This window comes from Zalophus californianus, chromosome 1, assembly GCF_009762305.2.
Source record: "Zalophus californianus isolate mZalCal1 chromosome 1, mZalCal1.pri.v2, whole genome shotgun sequence".
Lineage (NCBI taxonomy): Eukaryota > Metazoa > Chordata > Mammalia > Carnivora > Otariidae > Zalophus > Zalophus californianus.
In genome coordinates this window covers 6,564,923-6,584,152 of record NC_045595.1, presented here as the reverse complement: position 1 = coordinate 6,584,152, position 19,230 = coordinate 6,564,923, and the positions used below count along the sequence as shown (strand labels likewise).

General features: G+C 39.6%; 2 protein-coding genes across 2 annotated transcripts in view; one reads left to right on the top strand and one right to left on the bottom strand.

The window, feature by feature from the left end:
* Window positions 1–5,549, top strand: part of MUC16 (mucin 16, cell surface associated) — a 101,120-nt gene extending 95,571 nt beyond the window's left edge. The window contains exons 51-54 of the mRNA XM_035726177.1: window positions 2,061–2,227; window positions 3,667–3,708; window positions 3,911–3,990; window positions 5,386–5,549. Coding sequence (XP_035582070.1) covers window positions 2,061–2,227; window positions 3,667–3,708; window positions 3,911–3,990; window positions 5,386–5,484 — 388 coding nt within the window. The 3' untranslated portion in view covers window positions 5,485–5,549. The remainder of the gene's footprint in view (window positions 1–2,060; window positions 2,228–3,666; window positions 3,709–3,910; window positions 3,991–5,385) is intronic.
* On the bottom strand, window positions 5,527–9,642 carry MBD3L1 (methyl-CpG binding domain protein 3 like 1). Its single transcript, XM_027583025.2, has 2 exons — window positions 9,226–9,642; window positions 5,527–8,237 (listed from the first exon to the last, which is right to left on the bottom strand). Exon 2 carries the CDS (start codon window positions 8,217–8,219, stop codon window positions 7,608–7,610), a length of 612 nt encoding a protein of 203 aa, XP_027438826.1. The 5' UTR covers window positions 8,220–8,237; window positions 9,226–9,642; the 3' UTR covers window positions 5,527–7,607.
* Window positions 9,643–19,230: the final 9,588 nt, after the last annotated feature.

The window sequence follows — 19,230 nt, the reverse complement described above, 5'->3', positions numbered from 1 at the left end:
TAGCAATTCATCAGTTGTGTATAACACACAGTGCTCATTACATCGTGTCCTCCTTAATGCCCGTCATCCAGTTACCCTATCCCCCACCCACCTCCTCTCCAGCAACCCTCAATTTGTTCCCTATAGTTAAGAATCTATTATGGTTTGCTTCCCTCTCTGTTTTTATCTTATTTTATTTCTCCTTCCCTTCCCCGTGTTCAATTCCACTAACTATATGTCTATCCTTATACTAGTGGCCACTGTTTTAATTACTGTAGCTTGGTAGTAAGTTCTGAAATTGGGAAATGGAGTTCTCCAGTTATGCACATTCTCCATATTGGTTTACCTATTTGAGGTCCCTTGCAACTCCATATGGATTTTAGAATCAGCTTGTTAATTTCTGTAAAAGAGTTAGCTGGGATTTTGGTAGGGATTGCATTTAATCTGTTGATCAAATTGGGGAGTATTTTAACAATAATACATCCCCAGTCCATGAACATGGGATGCTCTTCCATGTATTTAGGTATTTTAAAATTCCTTTCAACATTTTTTGTAGTTTTCAGTGTACAAATCTCACAATGCTTTTGTTAAATTTATTCCTAAGTTTTATATTTTATCCTTTGATGCTATTATAAATAGAATTGTTTTATTAATTTCACTTTAAGAATGTTAATTACGATTGTATATAAATACAATTGATTTTTGTATATTGGTCTTATATCCTACATTCATGCTGAACTAATTGTTTTTAGTTTTGTGTGTGAGTGTGTATTAGGATTTTCTATATTCAATATGTCATCTGCAAATAGAGATCATTTTACATCTTTCCTTCCAATCTGAATGCCTGTTCTTTCTTTTTCATGCCTAATTGTTTTATTAAAATTACATTTATTAAAATGTAAATAAGATATGAAATGAAGGAAGACAACACTGTTTTGTCCGTGGTCTTAGGAAAAAATTTTTAGTCTTTCACCATTGAGTATGGTTTTATCTGTGGGTTTTTCATGGATACTATTTTTCAGGTTGAGCAACTTTCTATTCCTAGTTTGTTGAGCTTTTTTTTTTTTTTTAATAATCATGAAGGATGTATTTCCTTAAATTCTTTTTTTTTTTGGATGTGTGTTATTTTTCCTTTATTCTATTAATATGCTCTATTCCACTGATAATTCTTTTTTCAGATATTAAGCCAACCTTTTAGCTAGAGGTGAGAGATTAAGACCTTTTCAAGTATTCATACCCCCCCACACACTTGTGACCTTGTAGACCTCCCCCACAAGCATCGGAGCTTTTCAAAACCCCTCAGAGACATCTTATACCCACTTTTTAAAAAGTTTTTGTCTCACCTCTTGCCTGCACCAACTGGTGGTATTGCTCCTTCAGGCAGCTGTCATGTTAAACAACTATCACTGATTGGTTTTGGCACATGCCCTGGGGATAGGCTTCCCTCACTGAAAACACTCTGAGTCAAATAAAGACAAGCCCTGAAAATGGGGCTTTTTAAAGGAATCTGCAGACAAGTCAACCATTGAAAATTCAATGGGAATGGGTCTTTTGGGGAACTCCAAATAGATTGTGGCTGCTAGGCTGCTGGTTTTCACAGCTACCGTGTTCTCATACTGCTGGCTTTCAAAGTTATTATGAGAGCAGGATGGGGATAATGCAAGTTCTAATGCCGTAAATCTTGTTCCCTTTACCAGGATTCAGCCATTTTTTCCTCAACTAAATGATCCTCAGAGTGTTGCAAGGCTTTGGTTAATTTCTAGACTTCTGAAAAAGTTTTGACCATTCTTCCCAGCATTTTCAATGATTTTATGGATTTTTGGAAGTCCTACTGCAAACATTTCAAAAATGTTCTCCCCATGGCTTTTTATTTATAAACTAATTAAATTAAATAAAGTGGGACATTCAGTTCCTCACCCACACTAATGTATTTTAAGTGCTCAACAACATGGGGCTAATAATGACTGTATTTTTATATTGCAGACACAAATGTTTGTATCATTGTAGAAAGTTCTTTTGGACAGGACCTAGAAGCAGGGTAGAATTCGAGATAGCCTTGTTCATTCCTTTTGCCCTTCCAGGTCTGTCCCCCACAGCAACCACACTGGGGTGGACTCCTTGTGTAACTTTTCACCATTGGCTTGGAGACTGGACAGAGTTGCCATCTATTTGGAGTTCCTGATGCTGACCAAAAATGGTACCCAGCTGCAGAACTTTACCCTGGACAGAAACAGTGTCCTTGTGGATGGTAAGGCTTCTTGGTCATTGGGGCAGGAGTTGGAGGTCCAACCTCCCCATGTGGGGCCTTTTCTGGGAATTTGGAGACCTGGGGTTGAGTCAGCATTAAACTTTTTTAGGCTAACAGGAGGTGGCATACTCCCCCAGGCTTTATCCACCATTGAGGGAGAGGAAGGGACACCCAGTAGAATATTAGAGATACTTGCCTTCTCAGAGATAGCTCTGTAACCTCAGGCTGGTCACTTCCCCTCTCTGGAATTCTATTTCTCATCCCTGTACTGAAAGTCACTTGGCCAGTGGTCAGTGAGGGACTCTAGCTCTGAGCTGTATGTGAACCAGCCTTGCAGGCATAGGGGATGGACCTCTTTTCTCCAAGACAGGCTGTATAAAAAAAGGACCTGTATAAAAATGGACCCGACTTCGCCCATAGGCTGTAGTTTGCCATGTTCTGCTCTGGATCAGCACCATGCAGCACAATTTTCTGCAATGATGGAATGTTCTATATCTGTGCTGTCCAGTGCAGTAGCCACGTGTGACTACTGTGTACTTAAAGTCTGGCTATTGTGACTGGCTTTTATAGTTACTGATTTTTAATGTTACCAAGGTACCAGATTTTTTTATTTGATTTGATGAAAATTATTTTTAATTTCAAAAGCCACTTGCAGCTGCTCCATATTGGACAGCACATCTATAAGAAGTTGGCTGGGGATAAGTTGTACAGTAAGGTGACCTGAAACTCTCTTCCATGCCTGGTGGGTTCTATGTGTCCCTACCCTCATGGGGTTTATGTTGCAGTTGCAATAACAAGAATAGGCAATTGAAAAGTATTAGTTATTTGGTGTGAAATAATTCATACTTGGGAGAGGTCATCAGAGAAGTCTTCCTGGATGAAATTACATTGTAGGTGAATCCTGGAAAATGAGTATAAAACAACTCGGTAAAGGAGAAGGGGTGAATGTGTTTCTGGGCAGAGAAGAGAGCATTTGAGAGGGAATTTACAAATTTAGAGAGATCCCTTGGTCTCGCCAGCTATGATAACCCATTCTCCCCCCAACCATCATAAGATGGCCCAGCCCAATTTCAGTCCTCCTTGCCCAGAGGTATGAATTTGATTTAATTTATTACACTCCTTGAGTGTGATAATAGCCTTGGATTATGTAGCAAAGTGTCCTCATTTCTTAGAGAAAAATGGGTGAATATCATGATTTCTACTTCGACATTTCAGTGAAAAGATGATGAAGCAAGGGTGGCAAGTGCTAACAATTTATACACTGGATGAAATATTGTTTTAATTGGGTGAAATATACATTGTTAGATCTAGATGATGTATGTTTATGATATTGTTCTATTTTTCTGTGTACTTTGAAAACTTTATTTAAAAAGCATAAAAACAATACAAAAAAAGCATAAAACACAGTCACATACATTCTCCATTTCATTCACTTCCAGGGTATTCTCCCAACAGAAATGATGTCTTAACTGAAAATCCTGGTAAGCCTCAAAGAAGCCCCAGCTCAGGATGGAGAAGGAATGTCTTGATGCTGTACCTAGTCAAAGAAAACCATGTACCCAGAGTCTTGATAATGATGAAAGCTGGACAACCCATGTCAGGGACTGTTAGACACAGTACAGGGAGAGCAGGAGCCCTAGGGGAATGATAGGAGGTGGCTCACACCAGCACTTATCTCCCCAGACCTCCCCTTCTGGGCCATCATCATTATCTGCTTGGTGGGACTCCTGGTACTCATCACATGCCTGATCTGCTGCTTCCTGGTAAGTAAGGAAGGTTGCTTGTCTTTTTACTGTTGGGTTGTAAGAGTTTTTTTATATTTTATAAATATATGTCCTTTGCTGGGAAAATGTTTTATGACTTTTTCTCACAGTTTGTGTGTGTCTTGCTTTTTCCTTTTTTTGTTTTTTTTTAAGATTTATTTATTTATTTGAGAGAGAAAGAATGAACAGGCAGAGGGGCAGAGGGAGAGGGAGAGAGAGAATCCTCAGGCAGATTCCCCACAGAGGGCAGAGCCTGATGGGGGGCTCAATCCCAGGACCCTGAGATCATGACCTCAGCTGAAATCAAGAGTTGGCCTCTTAACCAACTGAGTCACCCAGTGCCCCTTGCTTTTTCCTTCTTTTAAACAACATAAGTCTTAGAGAGACATAAGTGAAAGTCATAATGAGATACTATGACACATGGGGATGGCTAAAATTAAAAAGATTGACTCTGACAAGTGGTAGTGAAGATGAGGAACTACTGTTACTCTCAAATAGTACTGGTAAGAAATAGATTGGATGCATCTTTAAAGGTTACATATACCTACCCAGCCATTCCACTCCTAGGAATTCATGGAAGAGAAATAATAAAATTAAATTATTAAATTAAATTAAATTAAATTAAAATACAATAAAATACAATAATAGAATCTATACAAAGACTTGTACACAAATGTTCATAATAACTTCATAAAAACTGAAAACAACCCAGAGGTCCGTCAACAAGTGAACGGATAAACAAACCATGGTCTAGCCCCACAATGGAATACTAATTCAGCAATAAAAAGGAATAAATTATAAATACATGCACTGACATGCGTAAATCTCAAAATAATAATATGGAGTGAAAGAAGCTGGATAACAATGAGTACATAGTGTATGATCCTGCCTAAAACAAATTATAGAATACGAGCTAATCTGCAGGGATATCACTCAGATCAGTGGTTGCCTGGGAACAAGAACGTGTTTGCAAATGGCAGGGAAGGAGGGATTACAAAGGAGCATGAAGACACTTTTGGGGATGACGAGCATTCCTTGTCTTGATTGTGGTGATGGTTCACAAAGTTATAATCAAAACTTATCAAATCATTCACTTTTCATGCACACAGGTCATCGTACACCAGTTATACGTCAGTTAAGCTAGAGGGTGCCTGTGTGGAGGGAGAGGGAGGGAGGGAGGGAGAAGATAGGAGTGGGATGTCAGAGAAAAGAGTAGACAAACAGAGTTAAAGGGAAAAGAGAAGAGAAAGATAAAAGAGGTACAAGGCATGCATGAGAGAAAATGAAGTAGGAAAGGGTTGAGAGACACACAGGGGGCTGCAGGCGTCTGTGGCTTTGGCCACCCCCATCCCTGTGGTCCCAGGCCATCCTCATGCTCTCTTCTTGCCCTCACAGGTCACTGTCCACCAGCGGAAGAAGGAGGGAAACTACGAGGTTCAGCAGCACAGTCTGGGCTCTTACCTGCCACACCTGGATCTGAGGAAGCTGCAGTGAGAGCTTTGCCTGAGGCTCCAGTGGAGCTTGGCTGGAGCAGGAATAAACCACATTGGTCGGACACAGTCTCTGGGCCCTTCTTGACTTGGCCCCTGACTAGTTCACAGGGGACCAAGAAGAAAGGTTTTTCCCTTCCACTGAGTCCTGAAGGGCAACTGCAAAGCTGTGTTTTGGTTTCATGCCATTTCGTCCCTCAGAGGCACCAGAACTGGCAAGAGACCCAGACATTGTCATCATGTAAAATCAACATGCCAGCCACCACACCCATCTCCATTCCTCCATATTTCCCCACCCCCAAAGTTCCCCTAACACTGTCTCATTCTCTGAAGCTCAGGTTCACCAGGACTTCCAGACCAGTCTGCCTCAGTGGCTCCTCTCCCCTCGTGGTCCTCCAAGATGGGAAATAATCCAAGAAGAAATGAGTGAGTCAGGAATGACTGGGCAATCGACATTGGGACTTGGAGCTGAAATCACTAGGTTTCCGGGAAGCCTCAGTCCCAGAGAAATCCCCAGGCTTGAGACACATAGTGTCTGCTTTTGATATAAAGATAAGTAACACTCAGTGGGAAAGAAAAAATCTGAGGAAAAAGCTAGACAGTCTCTCTTCATCTTTCTCTGCACTGACTCCAACTAGACAGAGCAGGGTCTCCCCAGCAAGCAGCCCCAGATGAGCCAGGCACAAGGCAAGCTGTGCTGTCCTGCTTTGGGTTTGCAGGAATAGTTGGCATGACCTCTACACATTTTGCAGACGACCACAGCTGAAGACACCCAAGGGCGGAGAATTCACAGCAATGCCACCATTCAGACTTACTTGATGTGAGCTTCACATCCTCAGTCTTAAGCAGTCATTCTCTAAGAATACCTTCTCTGGAAATTATAATAATGATAACAAGAGCTATCATTATTGATGCCTTTATATCTACTAAGCAACGTGAGTGACAAACTTTCTCAGCTGCACTCTCAATCTCTAGCCTCTGTGTGCATCGTCTCAGTTACACTCACCAGCCCTGAGACCTGCATTCCCATTTTATAGCTAGTGATATGGAGGCTCAGAAATACTAAATAACTAGGAAGGAAAAAAACTACTAAGAACCTAAATCAAACACCTCACCACACTATCTGTCAAAGAAAAAGATAAAAATACTTCCTGAAAAATGGACAGACTCAACATTGACCTGCCAAAGGCCTTCAGTCAAAGAACCAGTCAAGGATGTACATCAGGAAGCAGAAATGTGACCACAGAAAAATGTAACAGGAGTCATAAGGAAAAGAAAAAATTCAGTGTATCTAAATCAGAATTAGTCTTAAAACAAGATGTTAAAACACATTCTAAAATTCCAGATGAGTACTTCCTGGAAGAATAGAGGAGAGAAGATTCAATTTTAAAATAGCCCATTTTTAGGAAAGATAGAAATAGTACAAATATTATTTTTTAATAACTCATTCTCAGAAACTGATGAATCCATGAGACAAAAGTTAAGTAATGATGAAAAGGATTTGAATATTACCACAGGTTGCTCAAGCAAATTGACAATTAAATCCCAATGAGCAGTAGCTCAGTGATAGATTAATGATGCTGAGAAGAGTCTCTCTTGACAGCATGATCCCCAAAATGGCACATCAGTTTTCATGAATCAAATTTCCAACACATAGAGATATTTTTAAAAGTGAGGTGTGGTATTTCCTTGTACTGAACTCTGAATTAACGTGCAACAAAGAACAGAAAAATAGAGACCTATAAACAGGTATCTTTTTTGAGAACATTAAGAAAAATATTATGTTGGATTCTGTTGGAATATTAACACAAAAAGAGTAGTCCATTTCGACCAGGCATGTTTTACCCTGACTGTGAGGGCAGAACACTAAATAATCACATGAACTTGATCACTCTCTGTTGACTTTAAAATACAAATAACATACAAAGTAAGGGAAGATAACAGTACCTCATGGAAAGGAAAGATCTCTTTTCTCTCCTTGCCTGAAACCCAATCTTGCAGTTCAAAAAGATCACTGTCTCTATTGTCTATGTCACACAAAATAATTTAATACAAGAAAAGTACTGGTACATATTAAAGTTTCGAGGGCTCGGGGCATGAAGACACCATGGACACTGCAAAGAGACATTAATGAAGTGCCCTGCGCCATTTCATCTGCACTAGCTTCTTTTTCTCATGGTGTTTTTCAGGATGTCCTTCTTGGCCCCTCATTGTCTCTGCCTCTCTAGCAAGTCTGTCTACAGCCAGTGCTGTGGCCAACCTTTCTCTTGCTGTCTTCACTTTCCTTTCCTGTTTCCTGATATCTTCCTCAGTCACCAGAAATTGTTTGCACAAGAGCTGTGGGATACCCAGATCAACTCCTGAAGACCCAGCAGGGATGGGCATGGGGCTGGAGTTCAGACTACCTGCAAGAACATCTGGCAGATATTCACCTGTGCACCTAGGTTCAAGTTTTTGCAAGGCTTTGGCAAGATCCAAAGTGCTTAACGGTTCCCCTGTACTGCTGCAGGCCTGGAGGCCTTGTAGCCTCTTCTGCCAGCACACCTGTTGGGGCTCATCCAGGGCTTCCTCCCAGTGATGGCATCTGACCTCACTACCAGGATGGGATGTAATTCTGGTAACTGGCCTCTTGAATATGTAACTGGACATCCTCAAAGGGATCGAGACACCTAAGCAAGACTTTGGTTTGGATTGGTTTCCACAATCATATTGCTTCCTCTGTGGAGTCTTGACCATCATACTTCTTTTGCTTTTACCCTATAAAAATAAATCATGAGATTGGTTTAAAATGGTTTAAAAGGTTGCCTTCTTAGGAGCATGGTATCGGTTATCTTGTACTTCCACCTTCCTTCTCTACCTCTGGGGATAGATCTGACCTGTGTCCTGGGATGTCATCAGATAGACTTGGATCAAAACCAGAAAGTTCAAGGTCAAAATTCAGGACCTACTCCAGATCATTTCTCCTTCACCATCTTGTAAGATCCTCTCTTTCATGATTTATTCTCACTTGTCCTTGTCACGCTCAACCATACAATTCCTGGTCTTCCCCCTACCCCCGGACACACGGTGCCCAGTCTTTTTCTAAATCTCCAGCCGCACCATCCTTCTGTGTTAGGTGACTATTCATTTGCTCGACCTGTTGACCACTTTGTTTTCAAAACTTAAACCAATAGTGAAATTATCATCTGCCCTGCTCTTAGCAACTCACTCCCATATCCCAGACCTTGACGTCAACCAACAATGTCATGGTCAAAAATAATTCAGAGAACATATTCGCCCACCATAAATTCCTGATTTTCAGTTTTCACTCAAACACTTATTACAATAGTTACCTGTCCCTCAAGATTGGAAGTGATGCCAGATCACCATATACTCACCTTACTTTCTCTCCTATTCCTACCAATCCTGGATTCCATGGTCTATGATCTCAATAATTCCCTTGGAATAATTCAGAATTCCTTAACAATTATCATATCTGCCTTGTAAAATTTCAAATCTGGAAGACCCTCATTATCCACCATGCCATAGCTACTGCTAGTCTTAGGATAACTGCTGAGAAGAGCACACATACTTTAGTACCACTATAAATCCAAAATCATCTACATCCACTGCAAAACATCCATAATCCCTGGAAATTTTACTTTACTTTTATGTGTTGGCATATTTATTCCTTGGCTTTTCACAAAGCTTGTTTCAAACATTCCCTACTTTTTACTTCATATATATCCAAGATCCCTTAACTTGCCTGATATTTCACAGAGAAATGGTTCTTTCCACTCCTTCCTGTTCGTTGTGGATCACTGAGAAAAAGTCATCTACATCCTGTGCCTCTGGGGCCTCATCTTCAAGCACCTCCTCAGACCACCCCACTCTTCCATCTGCCCTCACCATTCTGTGGGTGCTTCCTTGATAAGGTCACAATGACTCCTTTGTTACTAGACCCAGTAGAAACTTTTCAGTATTCATATGACAAGATCTTTAAGTGGAAAACTTATAGGTATGTTTGCAACAACTTAGATATGTGAACCCTATTTTACATCTGTGAATAGTGTACAATCTAAATACAAAGCAGATACATCTGACAAAATTCAACTTACAAAATGAGACTGTGTTGTAAGTAGAAAGTACTGGATTTCTGATAGCACACACAAAAAATGTAAACTATCTCTATTAATTTTTACATTGATTGCATGCACAGGTAAAAATATCTTGGTTATAATGTTTTAAAATATATTACTAAAATTCATTTCACATGTTTGTTTTTATCTTTTTAAAGGCGGCTACTAAATTTAAAAAATTCCTTATTATAGAGTGCTTAGTGGTCCTATTGACAGCACTGATCAAGCCGTGTGCCTAAAAATAAAGCCCAGAGCAAAATGTCTGGGAAAAATTTTCCCAGGGAGAGGAGTCTACCTCCACCCCATAGCAGGATGCAGCATGTACACACACACACACACACACACTCACACACACACACACACACACACACTCACACACACGGTAGATGTCCCAGAGTACCCCCATTACTTCTCAAACGCCATGAGGTTGCACTCCCACAGAGTCCAAACTGGACTTGATCTCAAGAGAGAAATCAGAAGTCCATATAATTTACCATTTAGGGAGAGCCAAACCAGAGACTATGCATAAAATTTTTTTTAGTTGCTCATCATCGGCTTCTATTATAAATTCAATTTGTTTGGAAAACTCTTCCAGGGAGGGTCATTTTAAAAATACACAGTAAATGTAAATAACTATCACTCTAGCCAATAAATGAAACTGAAAGGATAGAACAGAAATATTATCATTATCAAGTCACTACTGGATTTGTGAGTCAGTCAGGGAACAGATGAGATTGGATTAATTAGGTGATTCTAATTGCACCGCCATAATATTTATCGTATTATGCTAGGACTTCTGAAACATGGCAGCCCTCCCAACTACTTAACCACCAAGGCCCAGCAACCAGACAGGTTGTTGCTGGCAAATCCCCTCTGACAACACCTGGAGGATCTTCCCAACATCCCACTCTGCCACTGCATTCTTCTACCTGCTACAGGCCAAGGAAACATTTTCTCCAAGGTTCAGGCTCTGTGTGTATGCCAAGATCTGGGGGTGACCCTTCTCTCCCAGGTGAAGAGAAGGATCGAGGTGCAAGCCCTGGGAGCTGCAGGGATTGGACAAGAACTAAGATTTGCTGACACAGAAAAGAGAATCTATAGTGTGCAGGGTCAGCAGAGTCCAAGAAGCCCCAGTGATTCCTGGATAGAATCAGAGAAGAGGATGTCAGACAGAGCAGGTATGTTTGGGTGTAATTTTGCTTGGGAATATCAGGAGGACGTGCGTAACTTAGGTAATGCATTCATAAATGTTTATTGTTCATATACCCATCCTTTGTTATGGAGTACTTTCTACATACATTAAGGCACTAGCTCTTGCCCTCTGGAGTTTACAAAGTCAGTGTCAAAAGAATTTATAAATTTTATTTATAATATACAGATACAGCACTTCAGGTATGTTAGGTGTTCCAAGCGTTTTTCAAACATTAACTCCTTTAATAACTCTCCAAGACCTTACAAAGTAGGTAGTCTTGTTATTATGCTAATGACAGATGGAGAAACTGAGGCACAGACAAGGTAAGTAACTTGCCCAAGGTCAAATGTCTAGTAAATGATAGAGCCAGAACCCAGGCCTGTTTTGAGTGGTATTCTGTGCTATGTCCCCTTCCTGTAATTCTCATTTCTGAGTTTATTCATCATATACATGTGTCACCAACCCACAGGTGTTACAGATATAATCTCACGTATACCTGGTGATGTCAAAAGGAAGTAGTTACCAGCATGAACCCCAACGTGCAGGTTGGGAGAGTGGAGAGGCTCCCAGTGGCACAAAGGCTTTTCCAGGACAGGGAACTGACAGAGAGAAAAAGAGGACTGAACTCAGCTCTGTCCCCTCCAGGCTGGGACCCTGGCTACATTCCCAGCGCGTGATGTGGCGAGCTGTGGTGGATATTTGTGAACAGTTATGGAGATAACACAGCCAAGTAGGGTAAGCAGTCAATGGTCTAGTGGAGGCTTTGGGTGGGTTTCAGTGAAGGAAGGGGCCCAGGAAATGGAATCTTGAAGAAGCAACCTCACTTCCTTGGTGACAGAACCCAACAGAATTCTGGTCACCAGGCACCCACATTCTAGAGACGGCCCTTCATTCAGTTCACTTGACCAGAGATGCTCAACAGAGCAACATGTATGTGGTCCTGTCATTTCCCCACTTTCCAAGGCTCTGGCCTCAGGAGAGCCAAGAGTGAGAACTTTATCAGTCGCTGTAGACATTGGCTCAGCCCTTATTTCTAACACCTCCGGCCATTCGGCACAAGGTACCCTAAGGTAACACGAGGCATCCAGGACAGGTCAGTCCAGGCCAGGCCACAACTGTGATCCCACCAGGGCAGCCCCACACCCTGTAGCCCTTCCTGTGTGTGGTGGGGGGATAAGGCAGGAAATGAGGGGTGTCTTCCTGGGCAGGAGCAGATTAGGTGTGGGAAACCCGGCAGTATGTCATGTCCATACCCCAGCTTATGTCTAGCAGGATGGAAATGTAAGTTCTGGGTACCAAGGACCTCTACCCACATCCCAAACCTCAAGGTGTCATCTTGTTCCCTCTCTGGCTGGAGATCTATGCAGATGCTCCTCTGTGCTGGATCTTGGAAGCAGAACTGGGGGTCCACATTTCCTCCTGTGGTGTTGTCCAAGCAGACCCCTGAAGCCTCTTCCCCAGTTACTCTTTAAGAGCCTTTCAGATTTAAATGGGTCCCAGGGGAAATAGGCATTCAGGTTTTCTCTCTTAAGTCTCATCACATGTTTAGGCTTTGGAACAATAAACCACTCAGATACATAAAATTATATATTTATTCATTCAGATATTAGAAAACAATCAAAATTGTTTTACCTCTATTTATCAAGGGATTCCCCCTCTCTTTTTAAGAGTCCCTGTCTACACCTACCCTCAGCGATCAAGACTCACCATTGGGGTTCCATCTCAGATGAATGCTATCCTTGAGGATTTGCTACTATCTCTAGCCGTGTCTTCCACCACTGAATAAACATTAAGTATGTCCTCTATTGCTTCAACCATTCTATACCAGAAAACTCATTTCCTAACTAAGAACTTTTCAGACCACTCTTTTGTACCTTCTACGTTTTGTTTCATCAACTGAGAGTACAAAGATTCATATTTGGGTAAAATGTCTAAGTCATACATGCTTTTACCATGTTGTATTTGAACTATTTTAGAAAAGTTTTTAAATTTAAATTTTAGCCTTAAAACTTTCTCTGAATGCAGACATTAGCCAAATTTTAAAAGATGTAATATATTCTCCTCAATTTTAAATAATCATTTTCCAACTTACTTGAAATGCTAAATTTATCAAATACTAAACTTCCATATATACAAGGGGCTGTTTCTGGAACCTCCATATCCCTCTTCAATTTGTTGGGGGTTTTCCTCCCATAACAAACTTTAGAGAATGTTGTGGTATATTACTTTTTCCATATCTTCCCTTGTTCTTCATTCCTTCCCCCCCCCCCCAAAAGTTCTTATTTTTCTTTGAAAATTTTCACTTCCAGGGTGCCTGGGTGGCTCCGTCAGTTAAGCATCCAACTCTTGATTTTGGCTCAGGTCATGATCTCGGGGTCCTGGGATAGAGCCCCGCCTCAAGCCCCATGTGGGACTCTGAGCTCAGCGGAGAGTCTTCTTGAAGTTTCTCGCCCTCAGCCCCTCCCCAACCCATATGCATGTGCCCTCTCTCTCTGTCTCTCTCTCTCTCTAAAATAAATAAATAAATCTTTAAGAAAAAAGAAAAATTTCGCTTCCTTGTGAATTTGAGCATCAACATCTTTATCTAAAAATTACTTTTTGTTTCTATTCTAACTTTATTACATTGAATCAAATATTTGGGGTGAAAATGAATTCTTTACCATATTGTAAACCGTTGGTAAATACAGTTCATTTTTATTTAATCATGGATTTTATTTCCTTTTTAATGTTTTACCATTTTTTCATATTATCTATTGCATTTGTTTTAGAATTTATTGACGTGTTATTCTCATTATTACCTTACTTCTGATTGCTTTGAGTATATGCGCTGCTGAAGTGAGCACTACTTCTGATTGCTTTGAGTTTATTTTCCTCTTCTTTCTAAAATTTCTTGAGGTGGGAGCTTAGATTAATGATTTCAGACACTTCTTCCTTTCTAATGTAAGCATTTAGTGCTGTATTTAAATTCCCCTCTAGGCACTGCATTATCTGCATGTCACAAATTTTGATATGTTGTATTATTTTCATCTTTTTTTAAATTTAAATTCAATTAGCCAAGGTATAGTACATCGTTAGTTTTTGATATAATGTTCAATGATTCATTAGTTGAATATAACACACAGTGCTCATCGTATCATGTGCTGTCTTTCATTCCCATCACCCGGTTACCCCATCCCTCCACCCACCTCCTTTTCCACAGCCCTCAGTTTGTTTCCTGGAGTCAAGAGTCTCATATGGCTTGTCTCCCTCAATGATTTCTTCCCAGTTTTCCCTCCCTTCCCCTATTCTCCTCTGCACTATTCCTTACGTTCCATGTATGAGTGAAACCGTATGATAATTGTGTTTCTCTGATTGACTTATTTCACTTAGCATAATACCCTCCAGTTCCATCCATGTTGATGTAATTTCATCTTTTTTAGAATTTCATTTGAGAGTGCCTATTGAACCTTAAATTACTTATAAATGGGCTGATTAATTTCCAGTTATTTGGAGACTCTCTTGTTATCTTTATGTTGTTGATTTAAGGATGGTTCTATTATGGTCAGAGAATATACCTGGTATGATTTCAATTTGTTGACATTTGTTTTACAACCCAGTATGTGTTCTATCTTGGTGGATGTTCCATGGGAACTTGATAAGAATGTGTATCGGCTGTTGTTTGATGTAGTGTCCTATAAATGTCAATTGAGTGTTCTACAATTGTTAATTGGATACTGATATTTAATGACATTGTTCAGTTCTTCTATATCTTTGTTGACTTTTTGTCTAATAGTGCCATAAATTTCTGAGGAGGGTGTTGAAGTCCCCAGTTGTAATTTTGGATCCCTCTATTTTTCCTTCCAGTTATATTAGTACTATTTTTTTAGATTTTGATTTTATTATGAACATTTTCAAGAATACAGCGATTGAAAGAACTTTACAGTGAATGCCTGTATACTCACCACATGGATTTCACCATTATAATGTTTTGCTATACTTGTCTGTTTTAGCATATAGCCATCATCTATCATCAATAAAACCATCTGGTTTTGATACATTTCTCTTTCTTCTTTCCAGCTTTATTAAGATATGATTGACAAGCAAAAATTGTACATATTCAGGTTGTACAATGTGGTATCTTTTTTTATGGTGTACAACTGATGATATATCAGGTTTTGATTCACATATTTTGATTCTCTGTTGTAATCCCTGTCTTCTTGGTGGAGTGATTCTTTTATTATCAAGTAATTCCCTTGTCCCTAGTAATTTACTCTGATCTGAAATCTACTTTTGGCATGTTCTTTCTCCAGTTCCTTCCTCTCCAAGATCTTCTCTCTGTCTTTAATTCAGAGCATAAGGGATGCCACGTGCCACCACTGGAAGGCAATGGAAGTTCAGACTCTCATTCCATCTGCACTGACAATATTTTAGCTGGGAAAGGGAATGCAACCCTTGGTTGCCTATTGATGCAACTTGGGGGGGCAGTGAATGACCACACTTCCTACTCATTCCCCTCTGACACTGACTGATCCAGCAGGTTATCTTCTACCACACCAGTGGGAGACAAAGAAACAGACTCCCAGCTCTGTGTCCACTGATGCTGCAGTGGAATAGGAAAGCACCCACCTGGGATGCCTGCTGTTGCCCAGGGTGGCAAGAGTCTAGGTGTCTGGTTTCCACCTTGTTGATGCTGCTGGTGGGACAGAAAAGTGTCTTCCTGGGCATTTGCTTTTGCTGAATCAGGGAATCAGTAGAGACCAAGTCAGCAGGTAAAAAAGTGCCCACCTGGGCAGCCTGATGCTGATGGTAGGAAATAGGTGTCTATACTCCCCACTCAGTTCTCACTGACAGCACAGAGTTTGGGTGGGGTAGGGTGGATATGATAAAAAATGTTTCTGTCCTGCTGAGTATTCGATGACCTGACCCTTTAGCCAGAGAGAACATGCTTGTCTAAGGACTTTTATTTTGCCTGGGCCTGTTGGTGATTCCAAGTTGCAGGCACCTCTGGTGATCAGAATTGGGTAAATGGAAAATTTTAATAAAATGTAAGAAACTTCTTACTGTGTAATGCATTCCTCAAGTGCTGAGGTCCTTAGCCAGTCCACCTTCCTCTTTCCATCTTTTAGTCTTCATACAATTATTTGTTGAATTGTTTCCAAGGCTTTATATTATGTTTAGCAGGGAGAAACAGGGAAAAGTGAGTCTATACCATCTTGTCCCAAACTGGGAGCTACATTTTTTCCTTTACTATTTAGGTATTTCTTTTTTTTTTTTTTTCTATTTGAGTATTTCTTAAGTTTTTGCTTCATATTTTTCATGTTTTGTTGATCTAATAAAGGAGTTCTTTTTATCTATTACATTTTCAATGTATTATCCTCAGATATAAAAAGTTTCTTATGTATTGGTCTTGTATGAAGTAACCATGAGGAGCTTACTGATTATAAATCAAATTGTGATGGGGTGTCTGGGTGGCTCAGTCTGATTGAGCCTCCAACTCTTGATTTTGGCTCAGGTCATGATCTCAGGGTCGTGAGAATGAGCCTTGTGTGGGGCTCAGTGCTCAGCAGGGAGTTGCTTAAGATTCTCTCTCTCCCTCACTCTCTGCCCCTCCCCCCACTTGTGCACTCTCTCTAAAAAAATAAAAATAAATAAAATAGAAATCAAATTGTGAGTAGAACCTCCAGGATTTCCTGGGCAGATAATTTTGTCATTAGGAACATTACTGATGCTGCAGTTATCCTTGTGCTTGTCTCCTATAGATTGGGAGTTGTTCCAGTCCTTAACCGTTAGAGATTGTTATGGGCTGAAATGTGCACCACCCTCTCTCTCCACAATTCCTATGTTGAAGCCCTAACTCCCAGTATCTCAGAATGTGACTGTATTTGAAGATAAGGTCTTTATAGAGGTAATTAAGTTAAAATGGGGTCAACAGGGCAGACCCTAATCCAAATGACTGGTATCTTTATAAGAAGAGGAAATTTGGGCAGAGATGTGGACAGAAGGAAGACCAGGTGAAGACACAGGGAGAAGACAACTATCTACAATCTGAGAAGAGAGGCCTAAGACAGATTCTTCCCTCGTGATCCTCAAAAGGGACCAACTCTGGTGACACACTGACCTCAGAATTCTAGCCTCCAAACTGTGAGAAAATAAATTTCTGTTGTTTAAGCCACCTAGTCTGCAATACTTTGTTATGACGGCCCCAGGAAACTCCTACAGGTTTTAATGCCCTTTGAATGTTTTCCAAATTAAGGAAGGTCTTTCTATTCTGTGAGTTCTATATTAGAAATGGATATTATGTTTCTCAAAATATTTTTATTATGGGAAAAAGGCACATAACATAAAACTCATCCTGACAATTGCCAAGTGTACATTACAATATTATTAACCACACGCACATTGTCATGCAACAGATCTTGAGAACCACCCCCGCTCATCCCACATGACTGAAGCTCTGCACACACCGAAAAACTCCCCACCCACCCTACCCCCAGCCCATGGCACCCACCATTTTACTTTGTTTCTATCAGTTTGACTACTTTAGAGTCCTCATATAAGTAGAATCATGCAGTATTTGTCATTTTGTGACCGGTTCATTTCACTTAGCATGATGCCCTCAAGGTTCACACATGTTGTAGCATATGACAGGATTTCCTTCTCTGAATAATATTCCATTGTATGAACACACCACATTTTCTTTATTTTTTTCGTCTAACAATGTGTATTTAAGCTGTTTCCATCTCTTGGCTATTGTAAATACTGCTGCAGTGCATTTTCTCAAATGTTTTCCCGGCACTCAGTGAGACCGAAAAAAAATTTTCTTATATACATTAGCTAATGTAATATATTACCTTTTTAAATTTCTAAAGTTTAAATATTTGCCTCTCCATAGATAAATCTTGCCTAATTGTGATTTGTGTTGATATCAGTTCATTAATAATTGAAGTTTTTCATCAAATATTTTTCCATAATGGCATTTTGTGTGTGTTCAGGAAGTTTGCATATGATATGGGGATTTCCTAATTCTTGAATATTTAATAGAGTTTTCTAGTAAACCTTTAGGATAGGAAGTATCTTCCTAGATGTGAGGCAGAGAGCAGAAAAATAATAAAGTGATTGCTATATCAAAAAAAACTGTCGTTTTATTAAATCATTTTCTACATACTCTTTGCTTACTTGTTAGAAGAGCGCATATTATTTTATTAATGAAAAGAGAATTCAATAAGCTATTTTAAAATAAGACAATATCTATTGAGAGTTTCTATGAAATATGAAAATTTTAGCAATATGTTGCTATCAATTCCCTCATCTGTAAAATGGAGATAGATAATAGCATCTTCCTTGAAGATTTGCTGTGAAAATACTCAGGAGTGATGTGCATAAAATGCTTATCATCATGTACATTGGAAATTAATGCTGTATTCATTTTTCCACAAGGATGACTATAGCTTTTTTTAATGCTAGAAGATGGAAGTTTTCAAAATACATTGTTGTTGCAAAGTGAATCACTTTTATAAATTCTTCTTACAGTTTGATGATCCCTTTGGAATATAAATAATACTTAAAGCCTTATAATGAAAAGCTGTCCTCTTTTCTGACTCCCCGAAACAACTTCTTTATAGTAAATTGTAATTTCTGTATTTCTAAATTATCTCCTTATTCAGTGTTTTCATTTTTCAGCTTTTGACTTTTTCTAATAACTTCTCTGAAAAAATAGCATGTAGTTCTCTTACATATCTTAAAACATAACTTCCCTTATCCAATATAATTATTTAATGAATTAGGATAAACCAAAAGTCAATGTCTATTGTTTTATTACATAAATATTTAGCACTTTATGACATATGAATCTTATCTGTTGATATGCCAGGTAGGATATTATGAATACATTTTCTTTCTCATTTTTTTCTTTTGACTTTTTAAATGTAAAGTCTTTCTTTCTATCAGTTCATCACGGTTTATCCCTCTCCACCAGGAATTTAAATCTCCTTTCCGTAGTTCCAGATGCATGGGACAGTTTATCAGTTTCAGTTGTTGCTTGCCGACATCCCTCTTGGGCTTGAACATATACATACGCATACATATACACCTATATCTAAAAGAATAGAGGAGGAAAGGATGTTTATCTCTGGGCAAAGGACTGGGAGACAGTGCTAGGAGTGAGGATATTTTACTGACTTTGTATCGCTTTTTAAAGTTTTCCTGTATGTGTATCTATGACCTAGTACCCTCCCTGTCCCGCGAAAATTCTTAAAAATAGCGTTAGATCTCTAAGGCAAGTTGTAGAGCAATGTGCACATATAATCCATTTTTAAAGAAATTAAGACAGCAAACATGCACAAAAAATTAAAAGCCCTAAATATGGACACGTCGTTCTTTAGGATTGTGCGAGGCTGTGTGAACGTGGAGACAGGACTGTAGCGAAGTTTCTTGCGCATCCTGCTACCAGCGCAGTCTAGGG

Coding starts and splice junctions, on each gene's coding strand:
- MBD3L1 (XM_027583025.2), bottom strand. CDS start 8,219: ATGATGGTCAAGACTCCACAGAGGAAGCAATATGATTGTGGAAACCAA.